The sequence below is a fragment of the Ceratina calcarata genome, unplaced genomic scaffold, assembly GCF_001652005.2.
Source record: "Ceratina calcarata isolate Rehan_Ccalc_2016 unplaced genomic scaffold, ASM165200v1 scaffold119, whole genome shotgun sequence".
NCBI classification, from domain to species: Eukaryota; Metazoa; Arthropoda; class Insecta; order Hymenoptera; family Apidae; genus Ceratina; species Ceratina calcarata.
In genome coordinates, this window is record NW_017132868.1 from 37,221 (window position 1) to 58,257 (window position 21,037).

The 21,037-nt window shown below is 34.5% G+C and overlaps 4 protein-coding genes across 23 annotated transcripts in view; 1 reads left to right on the plus strand and 3 right to left on the minus strand.

Annotated features, from left to right (window-relative positions):
- The window catches only part of Ndae1 (Na[+]-driven anion exchanger 1), a 36,717-nt gene extending 31,547 nt beyond the window's left edge, over positions 1 to 5,170 (minus strand). Inside the window, exons 1-3 of one of the 10 annotated variants that reach the window (XM_026813648.1) lie at positions 4,718 to 5,170; positions 4,084 to 4,211; positions 3,754 to 3,949 (exon numbers count right to left, since the gene is read on the minus strand). The gene's annotated coding sequence lies outside the window, so the exon portion shown is untranslated. Of the gene's footprint in view, positions 1 to 3,753; positions 3,950 to 4,083 lie in introns of all 10 variants that reach the window. The other 9 variants (XM_026813635.1, XM_026813645.1, XM_026813659.1 and 6 more) reach the window with 9 other exon arrangements.
- Positions 5,171 to 6,291: 1,121 nt separating this feature from the next.
- On the minus strand, positions 6,292 to 9,845 carry Alas (5-aminolevulinate synthase). Its single transcript, XM_018024437.2, has 4 exons — positions 9,661 to 9,845; positions 8,324 to 8,381; positions 6,777 to 8,062; positions 6,292 to 6,718 (listed from the first exon to the last, which is right to left on the minus strand). The coding sequence occupies exons 1-4, from the start codon at positions 9,661 to 9,663 to the stop codon at positions 6,467 to 6,469; spliced, it is 1,599 nt and encodes a 532-aa protein (XP_017879926.1). The 5' UTR covers positions 9,664 to 9,845; the 3' UTR covers positions 6,292 to 6,466.
- An 876-nt stretch (positions 9,846 to 10,721) lies between these two features.
- ERp60 (disulfide-isomerase A3) lies at positions 10,722 to 14,316 on the plus strand. 2 transcript variants are annotated; one of them, XM_018024826.2, is made up of 6 exons: positions 10,722 to 10,991; positions 11,341 to 11,572; positions 11,643 to 11,851; positions 11,935 to 12,045; positions 12,121 to 12,347; positions 13,441 to 14,316. In XM_018024826.2, the coding sequence occupies exons 1-6, from the start codon at positions 10,846 to 10,848 to the stop codon at positions 13,986 to 13,988; spliced, it is 1,473 nt and encodes a 490-aa protein (XP_017880315.1). In that variant the 5' UTR covers positions 10,722 to 10,845; the 3' UTR covers positions 13,989 to 14,316. The 2 variants fall into 2 exon arrangements, with proteins under 2 accessions (XP_017880315.1, XP_017880305.1); XM_018024816.2 differs by lacking the exon at positions 13,441 to 14,316 and having other exon boundaries at positions 12,121 to 13,223.
- Positions 14,317 to 18,411: 4,095 nt separating this feature from the next.
- Rho1 (ras-like GTP-binding protein Rho1) overlaps positions 18,412 to 21,037 on the minus strand; it is an 8,730-nt gene continuing 6,104 nt past the window's right edge. For 4 of the 10 annotated variants that reach the window (XM_018024853.2, XM_018024840.2, XM_026813856.1 and 1 more), the window contains 4 exons: positions 20,859 to 20,944; positions 19,430 to 19,590; positions 18,949 to 19,332; positions 18,412 to 18,873 (listed from right to left, as the gene is read on the minus strand). In XM_018024853.2, coding sequence (XP_017880342.1) covers positions 18,592 to 18,873; positions 18,949 to 19,332; positions 19,430 to 19,590; positions 20,859 to 20,916 — 885 coding nt within the window. In that variant the 5' untranslated portion in view covers positions 20,917 to 20,944 and the 3' untranslated portion in view covers positions 18,412 to 18,591. The remainder of the gene's footprint in view (positions 18,874 to 18,948; positions 19,333 to 19,429; positions 19,591 to 20,858; positions 20,945 to 21,037) is intronic. The other 6 variants (XM_018024856.2, XM_018024860.2, XM_018024875.2 and 3 more) reach the window with 3 other exon arrangements.

The following is a 21,037-nucleotide window of genomic DNA, read 5'->3' on the forward strand; positions in this document are numbered from 1 at the left end:
CGATTTTATGTTTACGTGCTCTTTGCAGCTCTTTGCTAACCCTTCCTCAAACAACCGATCCTCGCAGCTTACAATTCTTGTTTCATCGAAAAAGCCGCGAAACACGTTGCTTGCTCGAAGTATCTCTTTATCACGAAACGTAGTTAAAACGATCAAGATGAACTAATAGTTAATTTCAACCTGCAATTATTATAATCATTTGCATAACGATTGTTTCACATTCACCAATACAGCTTTGTTGTAAGTTACTTGCTTTCGCACAACGAGAGGTAAGCAGTTTAGGTCTGGGTCAACAACATTCTTCTGTGGTCGCAGAAAGCTAACGTTAGCCGTTGCGAGACCTCATTCCGATCTACAAATATCAAAGAATCGTGTGAAAACTGGCCGAAACCAGAGCCAACCAGTAAACGCCGATTCCGACCGGGATTATTCGCGTGTGCAAATGTACTATAAGCAATATAATTACATTTTTGCCTGACAACTCTACCTAGATATGTAATCTCTCACATATACGAAACGAAAAATAGCATATCTGAATCTGTCTTTAAGAAAGCTTTCCCTTTCTCGCGAGAAACTTCTTTTCACAGGCGGTGCTTTCCGAAGTTGTCGACAAGAAAACTTTTGGAAATCGACTTATGAATCTTCCGATCGTCTTACTGGAGTGATTTCCAGACCCTTCCTGAGAGAACGTATTTATTCTTCTTTCTTCGAATGTTTCCCTCGTTTCTTTTCGTTTCATCATCGTTTGATGGAGGTAAAAGTTACTTTACTTAAACGTACTTTTTTATCTGAAGAGAGTATTACATTTGTTTTCCGATAACGTACAAGAAAAGAAGTTAATAACATACTCCACTTTTTGAAAGAATGCTCTTCTTTACGTATACCAATTGGTTTTATCTTATATTTTACGATAAGGAAAGATACAAATGTTACGTTAATTCAATCATTGAGCGTACCTCCCTAGTGTAGATATATTAAAACGAAAAAATATGTGTTTTATGAAGGTATATAAAGATAATACAGATAACGCACAATCTAAATAAAAAGCGTATTTTAAGAATGTATAATAAATTGGATAAACGCAAATGCGTGCTTCTCTGACGAACGAAAGATTTCGAGGATCTAGGTATTTCGGGACCAGAATCGGTCCTGTAAGAATCGGCACGCGTATTGTGTAAATAGACACAATCAATCGTTGATTTCATTCGCAAACGTTTGCGCTGAAGAATTGATATTGACGATTTTATGTTTACGTGCTCTTTGCAGCTCTTTGCTAACCCTTCCTCAAACAACCGATCCTCGCAGCTTACAATTCTTGTTTCATCGAAAAAGCCGCGAAACACGTTGCTTGCTCGAAGTATCTCTTTATCACGAAACGTAGTTAAAACGATCAAGATGAACTAATAGTTAATTTCAACCTGCAATTATTATAATCATTTGCATAACGATTGTTTCACATTCACCAATACAGCTTTGTTGTAAGTTACTTGCTTTCGCACAACGAGAGGTAAGCAGTTTAGGTCTGGGTCAACAACATTCTTCTGTGGTCGCAGAAAGCTAACGTTAGCCGTTGCGAGACCTCATTCCGATCTACAAATATCAAAGAATCGTGTGAAAACTGGCCGAAACCAGAGCCAACCAGTAAACGCCGATTCCGACCGGGATTATTCGCGTGTGCGATCGGACAGGTGATTATTTGCATCAAGCACTAAGTAGCCGACGTCGTGCCGTGTTGCGTCGCGCCACACCGCGCTCGTCTCACGATTGGTGAGACGTATGGCAAGTAAAGAAGGTAAGGAAAAACACAAGGTGGGGAAAAACGTCGACTGCGCGCACGCGAATTGCTTAGTCTCTTACTCATTATCGGGAACGTTGATAATCATCGGCAAAAATAAGATAGCTAACGCTCCGCAGAAGAACACGACCTCTTGTCGTCATTATTAAATAAAAATGCGCTTTAACTAATAACCAACTTGCATTCGCAAAATTAGTAACGTAATCAGAGAAATTCGACAAGTGCGAATATAAATGTTTAACAATTATTTTAAAGGAATAATAATTTTTGAAGTAGATATTGTGTATTTACAGTAAGCGAAATGTCTATAAACGCATGTAAATATCTGTACTATGCCATTAGCATCGATTCTTCTTGTGGTTTCTTAAAAAAACACGTTTATAGTTACATTTTATTGTATTCATCGCTTTTTTATTTGCAGTTCAAGTTTTCCTCCTCGATGAAAGCAAGAATCGCTTTCATTTTCAAATCGGCGGAAAAGTCAATAACTTTCAAAGGGTTTATACAAATTGCGCTCACTGTATCAGGTAATAGGAACAATTTCATCGATTGGCATATAAACTAAAAAATATTAGAAGTGCTGTTATCAGTAAATGCTCCCAAATTGATTTTATTCAGTGAATCTCTTTTTGTCAAACATTTAATATCATAATCGGTCAAAACTATTATTAGCAGACATTATTACATTTCCTTTCCTCTAGCACTACATAGCGTATTACATTTCCTTTCCTTTAACACTAGTACAAATGAATAAAGAATAAACGGAAATAGCAAATTTAATTTTTCATTTCACAGTGAGCATGTTTGAAGAGTTACAAATTAGATCTATTTGATATAATGTGTACATACACAAGTTAACTATGTCTATTTGACACTGGACAGGCTTCCAATGCCTTAAACCGTATTCAATTATTATCCTTTTATGCCTATATCGGCTATTTAGCGTTAATCAACGTCTAATTCTTTTATAAACGACACGACGTTACGTTAATTGGCAGCATAGCTTGATAGAATAGCTTTCTTTATTGCTATCAGTGGATTAGGCTCATAGATTGATAACAGACTGGATGAGAACATTAATCGCTACTAAGTGGTACATAATATAATACGTATGTAAATGCTTCGACGAAAAGATACTCCACGGAGTATATTTATTATTATTATTATTATTATTATTACTTATCTAGCATGGTTTCATTGATGTGTATCATATTTTAATTTCTAAAATCGTAAAAGTGCAATTAAAATTCAATTATACCTGATAGATGGTCAGAAAGCCTTTTTCACAAGTAATTAACGGGATACCGAACGAAAGTTTAAAATGTAGTCTGCTGATTTCGATTATCGTCTTGACATTTGTTTATTGCTATTATTCCATATCGTATTTCTTAAGAAATGAAAAGAATAAGATTAAAATGAATGTTATATAATGATATGCGACATGAACGATACGTCAATAAATAACTTATTAAATATTTCTTTTATTTATGAATAAATATTTTTATAAATTCAATATATATTACATCTATATTTCGACAGAACAAAACTCTTTTTTAGACATTTTACTGAGACCAGTGAGTATGAAATAATTCTGGATGACAACTGTTCTTGACGCACTCTATAAAAGTGTGACACTTAAACTTTTTTTTGTCAGTTATTGTAATTGAAATGATAATAATGAATGTATATGTCAGAATACAAAATGCAAGTGATATCAATCACATGTTTAAAAAACTGGAGATGACGATACTTTGGGTTTGTCATACGAAGGACTATTTTTTACGACATAAACTTAAGACAATATTTTTTTACATTTTCGATTACCGATAATTAAATATTGTGTGATAAATGAAAATATCATAAGCCGACCTAACATTGATTCCCTGTACCATTTGCATTCTCAGATACATATATGTTTATCATCAGTGTTAAAGTTTTAGGGAAGGAAAGATACTCACCCTCTAATTCACTATAAGACTCGAACGTCCTTTGACCGGGAGATTTTTGTCGTCGACGCTGTCGCGTTCTATCAGACAACCCGCATCACACCCGATTGAAACAAGACTCGAGATCTCGATCACTTAATCACCGGAAACCACCGATACTCGCGATTAGGAAGTCATTTCATGTTCTGCACAGATACAATGTCGCAAGCTAGAATCAGAGGACGAAACTGCTATGGAGACGATAATGCGATGAGGTCGCCCGCAAATGAATTTATCATACGCTAATCAGGTGATAAACAATAAAAAATGGGAAGGGGAAAGCGATAAAAAAATTTGTCTAACCCCACCACCTGCTTTGCTAATACACTCTTCCAATCACTTCCGATCGAGATGTAAAATAATCGGCTGCCTCGCCCTTCGTTCGCGATACTTCACCAGCCGTTCTTGTTTATAATCGAGCTTAATTTATTCTACCTTTAACAAACGAGATTCGATTATATCAAAATGAGATCATTTTCAGATTATCATTTGATTATTTATTTTTATTAGACGTCATATGTTTGAGCAGTAGTCAGTAAGATTAGATGAGAAAATAAATACGTGTTTAATTCTGAAGAGAACGATTTCTCTTATCTCACTAAAGTATTTTAAAGGTAAGTGCGATACTTGGCGAATGTTCAGTTCTTCAATCATTTTACTAAAAAAGATCAACCCTTTTTAACGGTCCTGAATGGCTGACGAGCTGGATATTCGTCAAGTAAGACTGCGGCTTAATAAGCGTTTCATCTTTTATATAGAACCTCTTAACTTTGAAAAGGAATTAAAGTTTTCGTCCAGAGGAACTCGAGCTGAGATTATCAGGACGAAAAAGAAGAAGTTCCAGTCACTCTAAGATCGAGTATCCTGACAGGTGTCAGACCGCGAACCGATTAGGAGAGATAAGGGTCAAACATCGAGAAAGTTTAACGCGCGAGACCTCCAAACTTCTCTCCGGGTTGCAGCAGGGCGTCATTATTTGTTGGGACCGGTCTAAGAGGTTCTGGTTGAACAGCGAATCGTCGGCCGATTGGAAGAAGAATCGGAAGAAAAAATGGCTCGAACGTATGTATGCGAGTAGTCGTTGAACCCTTATGCGATATAGCTCACTACACGGAGGAGGGCTCGAGCGAACATGCAGCGCGTATCCGCGGCGCGAGCATACTGCTGCCCGCGGACGTCGGAAGCAATTCCACCAGTTCCAACCCTCTTCGGTATTGATCCACGTGGACCTCCTCCGACTCGTCTCCTCCACGAACCCCACCGCCTCTTTGGGCTCGAACTATCCACCGACCGATGACTACCGCCCCATTCACACCAAACTCTCTGTCAACCCGTTTCTTATTTCTCCCTGCGTTATGGGTCCTTTTTTATTTACAAGATTAACTTTAACAGTAAGAGAATTGAAACAAAAATTTGGATATGTCATAATTGCGAACTGTTCATAAATCCTTCGAGCGACGATACTATTCAGCTAGTATCGTTGAATTCGATTAATCTTATAAAGTGATATTATCCAGAAAACTCTTGTTATTATTTTTCTCTGCCTGATTTACATTAAAATAATGTTATAACGGAGTGACGTTCAAGGGACAAGATGAGAAGAAATCAATTGTGCAGATCCTGCATAAACCTATTCTTTTGAGTCTTTTTCGGCGAAAGCATTTGAGCTAAGTTGAGAGAAGAAATAAATAGAAGATGCGAGCGTCTGACTATGAATATCTTCGTGAGATAAGGGATGTATAATTTACGATCGTTCTTAGTGGATGAGTCGGAAGTTAGAGGCGGACAAATCGTCGCGAATGTAGGTCGTTGACCCATATCACCCATGCAAAAACACCGCCGTGGCGTCGACCGTATGTTAGAGCATGTACTACTGGAGGCAGCTTCCGTACTTGCACATATGTCGAAATTGTAGACAAACCCATAAAAGGAGAGAAATGTAGTTTATCTACATAGTGTCTTTTTTCGTAGTACGGGAGAGACCCTTCTCCTTCAAATTGCTTCAAACATATCACTTTAACGTTAACTATTGACGTTAGCGAAAAATTTTTACATGGAAATTGTAGATCTCATCGTCCTCTACAAAATGGTTCTATAAATTTGCCTCTAAGTCCATCCGTTTGGGAGTTATTGGCCAAAAACGAAAATTTGGAAGAAATTGAAGGAAAAATCTCGGAAAAATCGAAAATTTTTTTTTGTTGTTTATTATTAGCAATGTTCTTCCGACGTCTGATTTCTTTTTAAAAAATGAGTTTCTAAAGTGCATAAACTTTTGGGACTGACGGTATAGCCAATACATCCTTAATTCACTTCGCTATGTTCGATTATAACATCAAGGAGATATCTGCTCGGTGATTACAATAAGTACGAAACTACATTACCCTCATCTTATGGTAAATGTTCAAATGAATTTGCAGGACTCTGCTCATTGGTGAATCAAATCTTGTATTATCAAATATTGTATATATTGGGAAAGATCAGCGGTGGTCAATAATTAAACACTATTAAATATTTTTAATAACGCTTTATTTTAAAGCTCTAAAATAATTAAATTTAATTTAATTAATCTTCAACCACCATTGTTGGATGCTTGTTCAACAGTATAGATAGAATCATAAAATAGATTTGTATTCACGAATAATTACATTCAGAGTATCAATAACTCTTTATTTATATTTTACGTTAATCAATGAACTCGAATTGGACGAGGCATGTTTTCCAATTTATGCTTGATAGTCGGTATGTTTAACTGATGAAAGACATCTAAAGTGTCCTTCACAAACTGATCCATCATGACCCGAGTATGCTTCGGTGTTGGGGCCAGCCTTAATTTCTCTTCCCCTTTTGGAACAGTCGGATAATTGATCGCTTGAACATAATGTCCCTTTTCTTTTATCAATGAATCAGCCACTTGACTACACAGCAATGCATCTCCGATCTGAAAAGCATTTAAGAATAAGTACTGATATTCAAAATATCCAGAGGAGAAAACTCACTTTTATTGGAATTATGTGCGAAGGTGACGGTTCTAACGGAAGACCCGCGACATTTAAAATTGATTTCATGTAAGCTACATTATTCTGATGTGCAGCTCTTAACGCTCTTCCTTCGTCCGAAGCCAGAATTTCAACAGATGTTAAAGCACCATAAAGGACAGTCGGCGGTAACGAGGTCGTGAAAATAAAACCCACCGCGTAACTTCTTACCATGTCTATCAATTTCGAAGTGCCAACAATGTAGCCACCAACATTTCCAAATGCTTTCCCTAGAGTTCCAGATATAATATCCATTTTATGGAGCACCCAGTCCCTTTCACCGATACCAGCACCTGAATATCCATATAATCCAACAGCGTGAACCTCGTCAATGAATGTCAGAGCACCATACTTATGTGCAACATCGCATAATTCTTCTAAGGGACATATGTCTCCAGTCATTGAATGTACTGTTTCAAATGCCACGATTTTTGGAATTTTCTTGTCTGCTTTGGAGAGCAACTCTTCCAAATGTTGTATATCATTGTGCCTGAAGATATGCTTCGGCACTCCACTGTTTCTTATACCATGAATCATGGAAGCGTGATTCCCAGCATCAGAAAAAATATGACAGCCAGGTAGAAGTTTTGCTAAAGTGTATAGGGTGGAATCATTGGCAACAAAACAGGAAGTGAATAGAAGACCAGCCTCTTTTTGATGCAAGGAAGCAAGCCTTTTCTCCAGCATCACATGTCCCACGGAATTTCCAGATATGTTCCTTGTTCCACCAGCTCCCGCTCCAAACTTATCTAATGCCTCTCTAACAGAACCTGTTACTGCTGGATGCCGTGACATTCCCAAGTAATCATTAGAACACCATACAGTGATCGGTTTCTCACCCCAGGAATACTCCATAGCACTTGGAAAGCTCTCTGCTAACCGATTCACTTTCTTAAAGACTCTGTAGGAATGATCTTTCTTCTTTCTCATGATTTGTTCATGGAAAAATTCCTCGTATGGAAAACTTGAAGTTCCCTTTGACTCCACAGATGACACATTAATTATGTCTTCCTCTACTATAGGATTTGCCACTTTTACAGCATTCTGCTCTTTAGCAAGGAATGGACATTGAGTGTTTATAGTTTTTTCAATTTCCTGTACCTCCTCAGACTCTGCCTGAGTACTAAAAAGTTGAGACATTACTGGGCAGAGCTGGCGATACTTCATGATCACAGAAGATCCGTAATTGCGAATGTAATTCGCAGATAAACGTGTCAAGAATGGGCAAGGCATATTTTTTATATTCCCTGAAACACACAATTAATTATTCATATAAAATAGGAACGTAAATATTATTCTTAATAAAGCGAGAATATGATTGACATATTTAACATAGTTATGTAACAAGTATTTCTTTTTAAATGATAACGACAGGAATAAGCTGCTCTAATTCCATCTGTGGAACGAAATCGAGGTCAACGGCGTAGAAAGCAAACTGGCCAGTAAAAGAGAAAGTGATACGATTGATCACGATGACATGGCATTTAAGGGAATTGACAATATCTTACCTGTTACAACGCTAGACAAGTGTTTCGTGTTAATGTAATAGGCACACTGACGGGCGAACTGAAAGATGTAAAATAGATTATATTTGATTAGCTATCAAGTTGAAGCACGGATCAATGTTGTCGATAGCCAATGATATCAATTCTATAAAATGTGTCACACTGTCTAAGGACGATTCTGGCTCCGTATAGCGTTATCGACTTCACTCGGTGACAGGTAGTTCGCAACTGAGCGCATCAGCTCCGCGAAGTGCGCTTATTAAAAAAGTCGGTTCAATTCGAGAGGTGAAGCCGGCGGTTTTTTGTATGTATAGTACGTACGCGAGCGCACTTTCCTTATAGCCTTCGAAAAATCCTAGTCATGCGCAACCGTAGAAGCAAATCATTGATTACAAAAGCAATCTCGTTGATTATTCACGAGGATAGGGATTCAATATAGATTCTACATGATACTTTTTATTGATGAATCACTTGATCTCAAGAGATACAATCAATTGAAGTACAATCAACAATATAGTTTCAATCATTCAATAATTCAATCAACAAAGATATATTAGTTATATAAGGGACATTCTGCGAAATCAGAATGAAATAAGTTTGTATATTTAACATCGATTAGTACTAAGTTCATTGATCAATCATATAATTTTACAAAAAATGGATTGGTGGATTTTACTATTTATTGCAATGATACTTATTGCTTTATTTTATTATTGGAGAACGTGAAGCACGTGCACGAATAATTAAATTTACATAACATGATTTTGCATACATCCTTGAAGTCACTATCTAAGTAATAAACTTCCTCACATTGTTGTATTCTATGATAATAACATACTTGCGATAATATTATCACAACTGTGTGGGAAGATTGTTAAAAAGTTCAACTATTTACATAGTAAATATATCCACTCACTTAAAGTTAACAATAATATAAATTAAAAACTGGGCAATATATTTTAATTAGTTTAACGAAGATTGCAATCGAATTAATTATGATTATCAAATATCGCCGTTAATTCATATCGAGCGTGACGATTGTCATTGCGTCAATACTGTATGTATGTTAATTAATTAAGCAATCGGACATGCAAAGAAACGTTCAAGCTGCTATCCAAATAAAATATGAATCGCGTACACGTAATTGTACAATCCAATTCAATTAACAAGGGTAACTGAAATACGAAAAATACGAAGGTCGAATTCAGTAAAGCAATATAATAGATTATTTATATATTTATTAGAGTGAAATTTAGAATAAAATATGCGAATAAAATTGTATTTCTTATATTCACGCGGGCACTTAAGATTCACGGATACAATATGTTTCAAGTACTCACCATACTAATAGAAGACAGCTTTCAACAATAATTTGTTAGTTTCTAAATAGGATAAAAAAAATAGCCAAAATCCAAGCGGTTTTAATCGTTGGTCGCAATCGAACAATTGATAGCACACACGATGTTTTTGCGACTGACATAATCGTGCTACCAATGTCCGTAGTATATTTAATGATTCCGGTTTTGATTACATTACCGTTTCTTTCTTTCTGCAAACTCATGTCTACGTTAGGCACGAATGAACAACTAATCGCCATTCTTGATTGGATCTGTATTATAACTCACTGCTCCTTGAATAAGTCAAGATCAGAATATTCAATATTCATGCTATCTACTTATGTTTAGATACTAATTATTCCTATCCGAAACTGTTGATAATACCTGGCGGCTATCCTTACAAATGAACACGATTGAAGTACAACAATAAAATTGTTTTTAAAACCACACTCTATTGTGGTTTATATTGACGCTGTGATAATAAATATCTCTACATTATTAATTGAAAACTTATAAATGCTACATCATAACATTAAATTTTTCATACATGCTTTCTATTAATATCTACATCTTGCTTGAAAGAGATGCGCAATTATAAACTCATATATGAGATGCATAAATACATATTTGTTTATATTGAATCACATAATGATTTAAAAAATCCCGCGCGATCAACGATAATTTCGACTTTTAGACGATTTCACTGAGATTCTTCTACATTCAAAGAGACTACAAAAACGCGGTAAAAACCTGATAAGCGACCACATTCACTCGATGAAACATCAAAATCCTTTATTAGAACCACTAGAACAAAAGAAGACGCGACAGAAGAAAGAATACCGTTTTTGAAAGAATACCGTTAAAATTAAAACTTCTCTTTGAAGTCCTCTCTTTTTTCCACCAACACGTCGACCAAATAGTCTCCGAATTTAACCGTTCGTTATGATTATGCATGTATGCGTGCACGCGCATGTGTATATACATGCATACTGCATGTAGAAATATATATTACGTACACATCGTGAGGGAACGACCAATCAGAAAACGACAGCGCTGCGCGGTTATCCTGGCTAACTTCTTGCGAAAGCCACGTCTTCGATAAGCAGCAGTGAGTAACGAGGAAGTTAGTGTCATTTGAGTCAAAGAAGAAGGATTTTAATTTAGGATTGAATAGCACCGTGATTCACGATGCTGCCTAAGTACTTTGCCTTATTGTTTTTGATCTTTGCGATCGTTTCCGCTGAAGAAAAGGACGTCTTAGAGCTTACCGATGGAACGTTCAGCAGTGAATTGGATCGGCTCGAGAACACGCTTGTTATGTTTTACGCACCATGGTAAGAACTTTATTTGCTTAATTATAGGTTTTTGTAAAACTACAAACATATTTTCTATTTATCACTTCGCCGAACATACTTCAGTTGCCGTGAATCGTAATCGAAGTTAGATATCGTAATGATAGCTTCGACTTTGACGGTTCCACATACCGGCAAGTAGGCTAGTGACACGTTACTACAAGTAAAAACGTGTCTTTTTGAAGTAACAGTAGTTTTTTCCATTTAAAGAAAACTGTTTTTCCTTTAATCGTTTTTCTTGTGTAACCTTTCAAGAATATTCTGAATTCTTAGATCATTCACGTTTTCGTTCATGCGAATAGTACATTATTGGAAATAACTGCTATTTTAGGTGCGGTCATTGCAAACGATTGAAACCAGAATATGCAAAAGCAGCTGAAATGCTGTTGGGCAATGATCCACCAATTACTCTTGCAAAAGTGGACTGTACAGAGAGTGGGAAGGAAACTTGCAACAAATATTCAGTCAGCGGTTATCCAACTTTGAAAATCTTTGCTAAAAGTGATTTTGTCAGTGATTACAATGGACCTAGAGAAGCTGCTGGTATTGCAAAATATATGAAGGTATTTAGAAGTTTGATAACTTGAGATTGTTATTTAAGAACCACATATAATTATGCTTAAAATATTTCAGGCACAAGTCGGTCCAGCATCTAAGGAACTAACTGGGGAAAGTTGTTTGAAATCATTCTTGAATTCCGATGAGATAAGTGTTGTGGGCTTCTTTGAGAAGTCAGATTCATCTTTAGCAAAAACTTTCCATACTGTTGCTAATAAGATGAAAGAAAAGGTCAGATTCGCTCACACGACATCTGAGTCTCTCATGAAAAAGGAGGGCTACAAGTAATTTTATTAATATTTTTACGAATTATAACTAAATACCAATAACTGAAGACAGAATAAAATTCATCTTTCTTATTTCCTAGGAATACTATTGTTTTGTACAGACCGAAAGTACTGCAAAACAAATTTGAACCAAACACTATCCAATATGATGAATCTATGGGTGACATTCAAGAATTCATTGCCAAAAATTAGTAAGTTTTAAGAGCATTTATTTCAGTGATAATTCAACCACGAATATTTTTTAATTTAAATTAAATGTATTTCAGCTTTGGAATTGCGGGTATTCGTACGCGCGATAACGCAGGAGAGTTCAAGAATCCACTGGTAGTTGCATACTACGCTGTAGATTATGTGAAGAATGCTAAAGGTACGAATTATTGGCGCAACAGGATCATCAAAGTCGCTAAAGATTTCCCCAAATTGCACTTTGCCATCTCTTCCAAGGATGACTTCCAACACGAATTGAACGATTTCGGAATTGACTTCGTCAAAGGTGATAAGCCCGTTATTTTAGCGAGAAACGTCAAAAACCAGAAATTCGTCATGAAGGACGAATTTTCGATGGACACGTTTGAAGCGTTCTTAAAGGATTTTGAAGCCGGTGCTTTAGAACCGTATCTGAAATCTGAACCAATTCCCGAAGATAACAGTGGAAATGTTAAAGTCGCTGTAGCCCGAAACTTCGACGAAATTGTTACTAATAATGGCAAAGATACTCTAATTGAATTCTACGCTCCGTGGTGTGGTCATTGTAAGAAGTTAGCACCCGTTTTTGACGAATTGGGTGAGAAACTCGCAAACGAGGACGTGGCAATCGTTAAATTTGATGCCACCGCTAATGATGTCCCTACACCGTACGAAGTCAATGGTTTCCCAACACTTTTCTGGGCGTCTAAGGACTCAAAAGATAGCCCAATCAAATACGAGGGTGGTAGAGAGCTTGACGACTTCATCAAGTATATCGCCAAGCATGCAACCAATGAGCTTAAGGGATTCGATCGCAAGGGCAAACCTATGAAGCCGAAGAATGATGAATTATAAATTTTTTCCTAACAAAATATGAAGTTGTCTGATACATTTTTTATATATTTCTCAGCAACTGAACAGACAGTGACATCTTCCTTGTGCGACTTACCAGTGTCACAATTGTTCATAAAAATGTTTAAAAGTGTAAAAGGCTATTAAATTTTTGTAGTACCAGAGGCGGGTTTAAACGGAAGATAAATCGAAGATATTCAGTAAAACACGAGCTGCATTTATTTTCCAGGATATTTGAAAAAACGAAGTGAAATATAATTAGGATAGGGTTGTCCATATGTATTATGTATCTTTATAATGCTGTATATCATGTAAAACTATCAAGAACTGACTTAGATTTATCAATGTTTTTCAGATTTAAGAAATTATATCTAAGATTCGATTTTTCATTCCATTTTTCATATCCGACTGTATATTAGATTCAAATTAATACACAATCCTTTTATTTCTGTCAAAAATAAACTGTTTTATAAAAAAAAAATAGTTAATATTATTCTCATTCGAAAACAATGTCATTTATAAGAATTCCAAAATAAAAATAATCAAAGGTGATAAGCCCGTTATTTTAGCGAGAAACGTCAAAAACCAGAAATTCGTCATGAAGGACGAATTTTCGATGGACACGTTTGAAGCGTTCTTAAAGGATTTTGAAGCCGGTGCTTTAGAACCGTATCTGAAATCTGAACCAATTCCCGAAGATAACAGTGGAAATGTTAAAGTCGCTGTAGCCCGAAACTTCGACGAAATTGTTACTAATAATGGCAAAGATACTCTAATTGAATTCTACGCTCCGTGGTGTGGTCATTGTAAGAAGTTAGCACCCGTTTTTGACGAATTGGGTGAGAAACTCGCAAACGAGGACGTGGCAATCGTTAAATTTGATGCCACCGCTAATGATGTCCCTACACCGTACGAAGTCAATGGTTTCCCAACACTTTTCTGGGCGTCTAAGGACTCAAAAGATAGCCCAATCAAATACGAGGGTGGTAGAGAGCTTGACGACTTCATCAAGTATATCGCCAAGCATGCAACCAATGAGCTTAAGGGATTCGATCGCAAGGGCAAACCTATGAAGCCGAAGAATGATGAATTATAAATTTTTTCCTAACAAAATATGAAGTTGTCTGATACATTTTTTATATATTTCTCAGCAACTGAACAGACAGTGACATCTTCCTTGTGCGACTTACCAGTGTCACAATTGTTCATAAAAATGTTTAAAAGTGTAAAAGGCTATTAAATTTTTGTAGTACCAGAGGCGGGTTTAAACGGAAGATAAATCGAAGATATTCAGTAAAACACGAGCTGCATTTATTTTCCAGGATATTTGAAAAAACGAAGTGAAATATAATTAGGATAGGGTTGTCCATATGTATTATGTATCTTTATAATGCTGTATATCATGTAAAACTATCAAGAACTGACTTAGATTTATCAATGTTTTTCAGATTTAAGAAATTATATCTAAGATTCGATTTTTCATTCCATTTTTCATATCCGACTGTATATTAGATTCAAATTAATACACAATCCTTTTATTTCTGTCAAAAATAAACTGTTTTATAAAAAAAAAATAGTTAATATTATTCTCATTCGAAAACAATGTCATTTATAAGAATTCCAAAATAAAAATATGCCTAATAGAAGTGAATTATGTTCAATACAAAGTGAAGGATTCATTTAAATAATCGACGTATTATTTGATGAATTAGCGACAAATTTCCACTCTAATTTCAGAGAGCCCTTTTAAGTTTTAGACAACGTATTTGGAGCAGGTAGATCCATTTTATAGTAGAAATCATCTATAAGCATCGACAAATACTTTTATTGTTAATTACAATTTTTTTATATCAATCATGGAGTAAATATTTTTATCATATGTTAAAGCTAAATAATTATAGATTTATCTGTTAGAATTAAAAAAAAACTTACTCTCCATTTCATCGTCTCTTACTCGTAAAAAAATGTTCACTTTCCACTTCTGTTATGCTAAAAAGGTATTACATTAAGTTTTTGTTCTTGGAAGTATGTATCTCATATTTGTAGTTACACGACGAGTTACACTTCGTAAAACTATTTTTCTTTTTCATTTCATACGTAAGTACAACAAGCACATGCTCTTTCTTTATGCTCGAACAAATTGAAGTGATGTGATACGTTTACCATACATTTTTAATGTGTTCATATTGCTCGTAAATATCGTGAGAAAACGAAACTAAGCAATTCGTTCTCTCTTTATTGCTATTTCGTACTCTACTAAATAAATAAATACGAAAAAGACAAATGAAATGCTGATGTAAAGAAAATCATAAGACACTCGTGAAGGGTGTAACACCTCGTCTATTCCAAGAACAATAGTAGCTTTATGTACAATTTTTAATCCTATATGGACCAAACATGTACATACATCTGGTACATATAACAAAACGTTTCTTTTTATCGTTTACTTACTTCATCTTTATAGGTAAACGACTATAAATTTAATAGATGCTATGAAGTGTATGAATTTTATCACCATTTCGACCCTCGTTAGAGTAGAAGCTAAATATTTTATGTCCTTTAATCTTATCTCCAAATTTTGTGCACTTAACGGTATGTAAGTATATATATGTAATTGTTTTCGTAAAAAAAGGGTTGACTATATTGTTTATTCTTTTCGTTTTCTTCTCCCGCTAAAGCGGATTATTTCGAAAGCTAATCTATTCTGACAAGGATCAAGACGATAAACAATTTTTAAGAAAAAATTGATTGCATCATATTTTCTTGCGATGCATAGAGAACCCTTATAAAAACTTCCATAGCGTGTATACAAACTTCTTACTAATTTATTTCATCTGTGAAAATATGATCGCTCTTACTGCAGCATTTGGAGAAAGAGTCCACAAAGGATTAACTGATGATACAGTATTCGTAATTAACAGTATATCTTTCAGAAATTATAAAAGAATACTTGCAAACTTTGCAACGGATTTTGATTTGCAAAGATGATTTTTTAAACATTTTTATTTCTTAATCAACGTATTTTATTTCGATACTATAAAAGATTTGATACTATGCATCGATATTATCAATTTATCTTTGTGCTTCGAACAATTGATCAACAGTTGTTAGCTTTTTTTGATAATACAAAATTGGCTTATACGTGTATTTACTTATATTCTTTAGAAGTAAAACTTTTCTTGACCGTTGCAAAATTTGACTGCAACCTTACGGAGTTCTGGTTAAAAGCGTAATTCAACAGTAGTACTGCTAATTATTAAAAAAAGTTTGTTGAACACAATTCCACAGTCATTCATTAAATCAATGGCCAAGACTGCATTGCAGTCGTTAATTCAATAGTTCTTGCAAAAAACAACTACCTTATTAACCTTATAGATTAGATTTTAATAGAAGACGTGTAAGATTAAAAAGTTTAGAATAGTATGTGTACAAATAAAAAAAAATAAAATAAAAGGGAGGAAAAACAGGAGGATGACTTCAACAGACAATTTACAAAGGTAACTTGAAACTCGTAAATTGATCAAATATTTTTGATGAAGAACGTGTTTCAGTAAACATTTTGTTGGAAAGCAAATGTAAAAATCACATAATATCATTACGAAGATCGTGTTGTGTGAAATTTGTTCGATTAAATTACCGGAACGTTCTTTGATTACATTATACCGGATAATTTGAAAGAACAGATTATATCACGCAGTTTACTGCGCATTTTAATGCGAACCAGGACATCGTACGTGTGCTTTTGTTTGAATACAAGGCATGTGTTGTCGAAAATGTCGAAATACATAAATATAATATAGCCGCTCTTACAATCCATAATGTTAGTATCATCGTATTACAATAATATAATAAAAATAATAATTATAATTATAATAATACATTTAGCCTATTTGATATCTTAAAGATCAAAGTGATCCGCTGGTCTACTTACGCAATTTTATAATATAATATAACGTTTGTTACTTTTTTGTTTGTTTAAGAAATATAGAGATAATGCAATGATTCAATAAAATAGCGACGCAACATTTGGAATTCTTAACATTTTGTTTTAAATTCTTACATTGCTTTCTATGAGTTTGCATAGCGCACACTACGTTTCTACTCTCCTTTTTCCTTCCTTCCTTACTCTCTCTCTCTCTCTCTCTCTCTGTCTCTTCATATTTTTTTACTAATTCCCACAACTCTTCTTCCTTCTTTTCACTTGTTTTCTTTATTATCAAAAATAAACAGCCACTACGATTAAAAACAGAAATGTAGAAGGCATATAATAGTAATGAGATACTAATAATAATAGTAAATTGATCAACAGTTGTTAGCTTTTTTTGATAATACAAAATTGGCTTATACGTGTATTTACTTATATTCTTTAGAAGTAAAACTTTTCTTGACCGTTGCAAAATTTGACTGCAACCTTACGGAGTTCTGGTTAAAAGCGTAATTCAACAGTAGTACTGCTAATTATTAAAAAAAGTTTGTTGAACACAATTCCACAGTCATTCATTAAATCAATGGCCAAGACTGCATTGCAGTCGTTAATTCAATAGTTCTTGCAAAAAACAACTACCTTATTAACCTTATAGATTAGATTTTAATAGAAGACGTGTAAGATTAAAAAGTTTAGAATAGTATGTGTACAAATAAAAAAAAATAAAATAAAAGGGAGGAAAAACAGGAGGATGACTTCAACAGACAATTTACAAAGGTAACTTGAAACTCGTAAATTGATCAAATATTTTTGATGAAGAACGTGTTTCAGTAAACATTTTGTTGGAAAGCAAATGTAAAAATCACATAATATCATTACGAAGATCGTGTTGTGTGAAATTTGTTCGATTAAATTACCGGAACGTTCTTTGATTACATTATACCGGATAATTTGAAAGAACAGATTATATCACGCAGTTTACTGCGCATTTTAATGCGAACCAGGACATCGTACGTGTGCTTTTGTTTGAATACAAGGCATGTGTTGTCGAAAATGTCGAAATACATAAATATAATATAGCCGCTCTTACAATCCATAATGTTAGTATCATCGTATTACAATAATATAATAAAAATAATAATTATAATTATAATAATACATTTAGCCTATTTGATATCTTAAAGATCAAAGTGATCCGCTGGTCTACTTACGCAATTTTATAATATAATATAACGTTTGTTACTTTTTTGTTTGTTTAAGAAATATAGAGATAATGCAATGATTCAATAAAATAGCGACGCAACATTTGGAATTCTTAACATTTTGTTTTAAATTCTTACATTGCTTTCTATGAGTTTGCATAGCGCACACTACGTTTCTACTCTCCTTTTTCCTTCCTTCCTTACTCTCTCTCTCTCTCTCTCTCTCTGTCTCTTCATATTTTTTTACTAATTCCCACAACTCTTCTTCCTTCTTTTCACTTGTTTTCTTTATTATCAAAAATAAACAGCCACTACGATTAAAAACAGAAATGTAGAAGGCATATAATAGTAATGAGATACTAATAATAATAGTAATAATTGCTACAATGATATTAGATAATTATGTACTGTAAATGTAAATAGTTGTTATGTTTTATGTAATTGTTTAATCTTTTAAACTCGAAGCACAATTCATTGCCATTAAAAGATACAATCAAGTAGTCATTACAATATACATCATGGTTTCTCATTATTATAGCACATATACTTGTAATGAAATTTAGTCAATAGTTTCAAGTCTCCGGTTTCATTGACGACATAGTTCTTCTTTTGTATTGCAAGCGCATTTTGTAGTTATTTTTCATTTTTTTATATATTTGTTTTATTGTGTAAAATAATGAAAGATAAATTGTTGCTGTTGTTGCATTTTTGTTATAATATATATTATAGTTTCCGTTGGGGACCTCCGGCACTAGATTCATTGCAGTTAGCAATTCCATTAGTCTTCTCTTCGACGACAATGCAACCATTATAGGAGCCAACATCTTCCTTTCTTCTTCTTTTTTACCTACGAACTCACATAACTTTTATAATAACGTCTATTCGGTTTAAATTTTACTTTTACGTTACCTGTAACGAACAGTACTTACTTGTAGCGCTGCTCGAGTGGCCGTTTCAAATACTTCCCTAATACCCTCCTTACTTTTAGCAGAACATTCAAGATAAGCGAATGCATTGATTTTCTCAGCCATGGCCCTGCCTTCCTCTGGCTTAACTGGTTCCTGTTTCATTTTGCTGAGCTCCTTGATGGTATTAGGATCATTGCGTAAGTCTTTTTTGTTTCCAACAAGTATGATGGGCACGTTCGGGCAAAAGTGCTTCACCTCCGGTGTCCATTTCTCGGGAATGTTCTCCAAGGAATCGGGACTGTCAATGGAGAAGCACATTAAGATTACGTCTGTGTCGGGGTACGACAACGGACGCAACCTATCGTAATCTTCTTGCCCAGCTGTGTCCCATAGAGCCAGCTCCACCTATTGTACACAGAATTTTTGTTCTCTTAATATGCTTATCTAGAAAAGGCTGAAAAATAATAAGCACGTCGAGATCACTTTTTCTTCGAGTTCTTACCTGTTTTCCATCGACTTCAATATCCGCAACATAGTTCTCAAACACGGTGGGTACATACACTTCAGGAAACTGATCTTTGCTGAAGACTATGAGTAAGCATGTTTTACCACATGCACCATCACCCACGATAACCAATTTCTTCCTAATGGCTGCCATGAATTCTAGAATATAAATGAATACAAAACTCAGTTACTATTACTTCAATACATTCCATACCATAAAAAATTACAACTTTATGCATGTAATTTTGATCTTCAAGATAGATCCATTAATGCAAAAGCAAGAGACATACATCCATTTCTCATTAGTAACGGATTTTTATTTACACGATTTGTAAATCTTCTCGATGTCCTGATTTTGTCAAACATATGTTTCAATGTTTCAACATTTTTTTGATAACTTACCCATGTACAAGTAACGCTACAATTTTGTGACATAGTATTTGCATTAAGCCGAATATATTTAATTTTGACAATAATTATTCACTCTTTCATCAACAAATGAGCAACGTTATACATATGTATATCGAAGTACAGTAACAGAAACATACAACCTTCAGTGCTTTTATTCCACGTACATAAATATATTTTTAATGTATGTATATATAATACAAATATATATATACATATTCATATATATGAGAAGCTTATAAAGTATAAACGCTAGAGCACAGAATCTCTAAGTGCATGTTCATACATTGTAGATAAAAGGAGTGCCTTAGATGCTACATATTTGAATGTAAATTAACTGACATATATATGACACTTCCTAGGAAACGCCACCTAAAATTAGTTTGACTAAGGGCATGCGGAGAGTGAGAGCAGATAATACACATAATTACAAATTAGTAGAAAACACGAGGAACTTCGAAAAGAAATAACTGATAATGATATTAACAGAAACTGCTTTTCCTGCACCCTTATTAAAGCATAAATAACTAGAAAGCAATTTTTTAAATGAATAGATTGATAGATTCAAGTGCTATAATGTAAAGATACAGAAAAGAAACAATGAAAAAAGACTGAGAGAAAGCATTCTTCAGGATAGAGTTAGGAAGAAATCAGGGTAATCTTTTTTTTAAACTGGTCAATTAGATCGATTTTCTGACAATGCTGTGAATAATGTCTCAAGTTCAAACCTCGTAGGGTATAAGATTTGTCTTCTGCAAGTATTGTATTCGTTTTCTTTTTCTTTTTTGACAGAGTTCTAAATTGGTACTAGCATTACAAATATAATATAGCATACACTCCCTACAGCCCTCTGTTTACATTTATAAATGCTAAAGATTGCCTCTAGTTTCATTACTGCCAGCTATCTATCGTATACTGGATAAATTCCTTTGTCTCTAGATCTCGTGTCTACTTTAGTGTACTATTCGGAAAGCAACCTACGAGGGCTGAAGATTTAATGGATATTAATTGGGTCGTACCTGATCCAGGGTACCCCGTATCGTCTGGACCGAGGCATCGGCCCGTATTGCATCCCATGTTTTTAGTCTTTCTTTCAGCGTCTCTGCTTTAAGTGGACATTTTATATGTTAGAATGGATAAGAGGCTTGCAAGATAATTGCATGTACCACACAGATATCATATAAGTAATATATATACG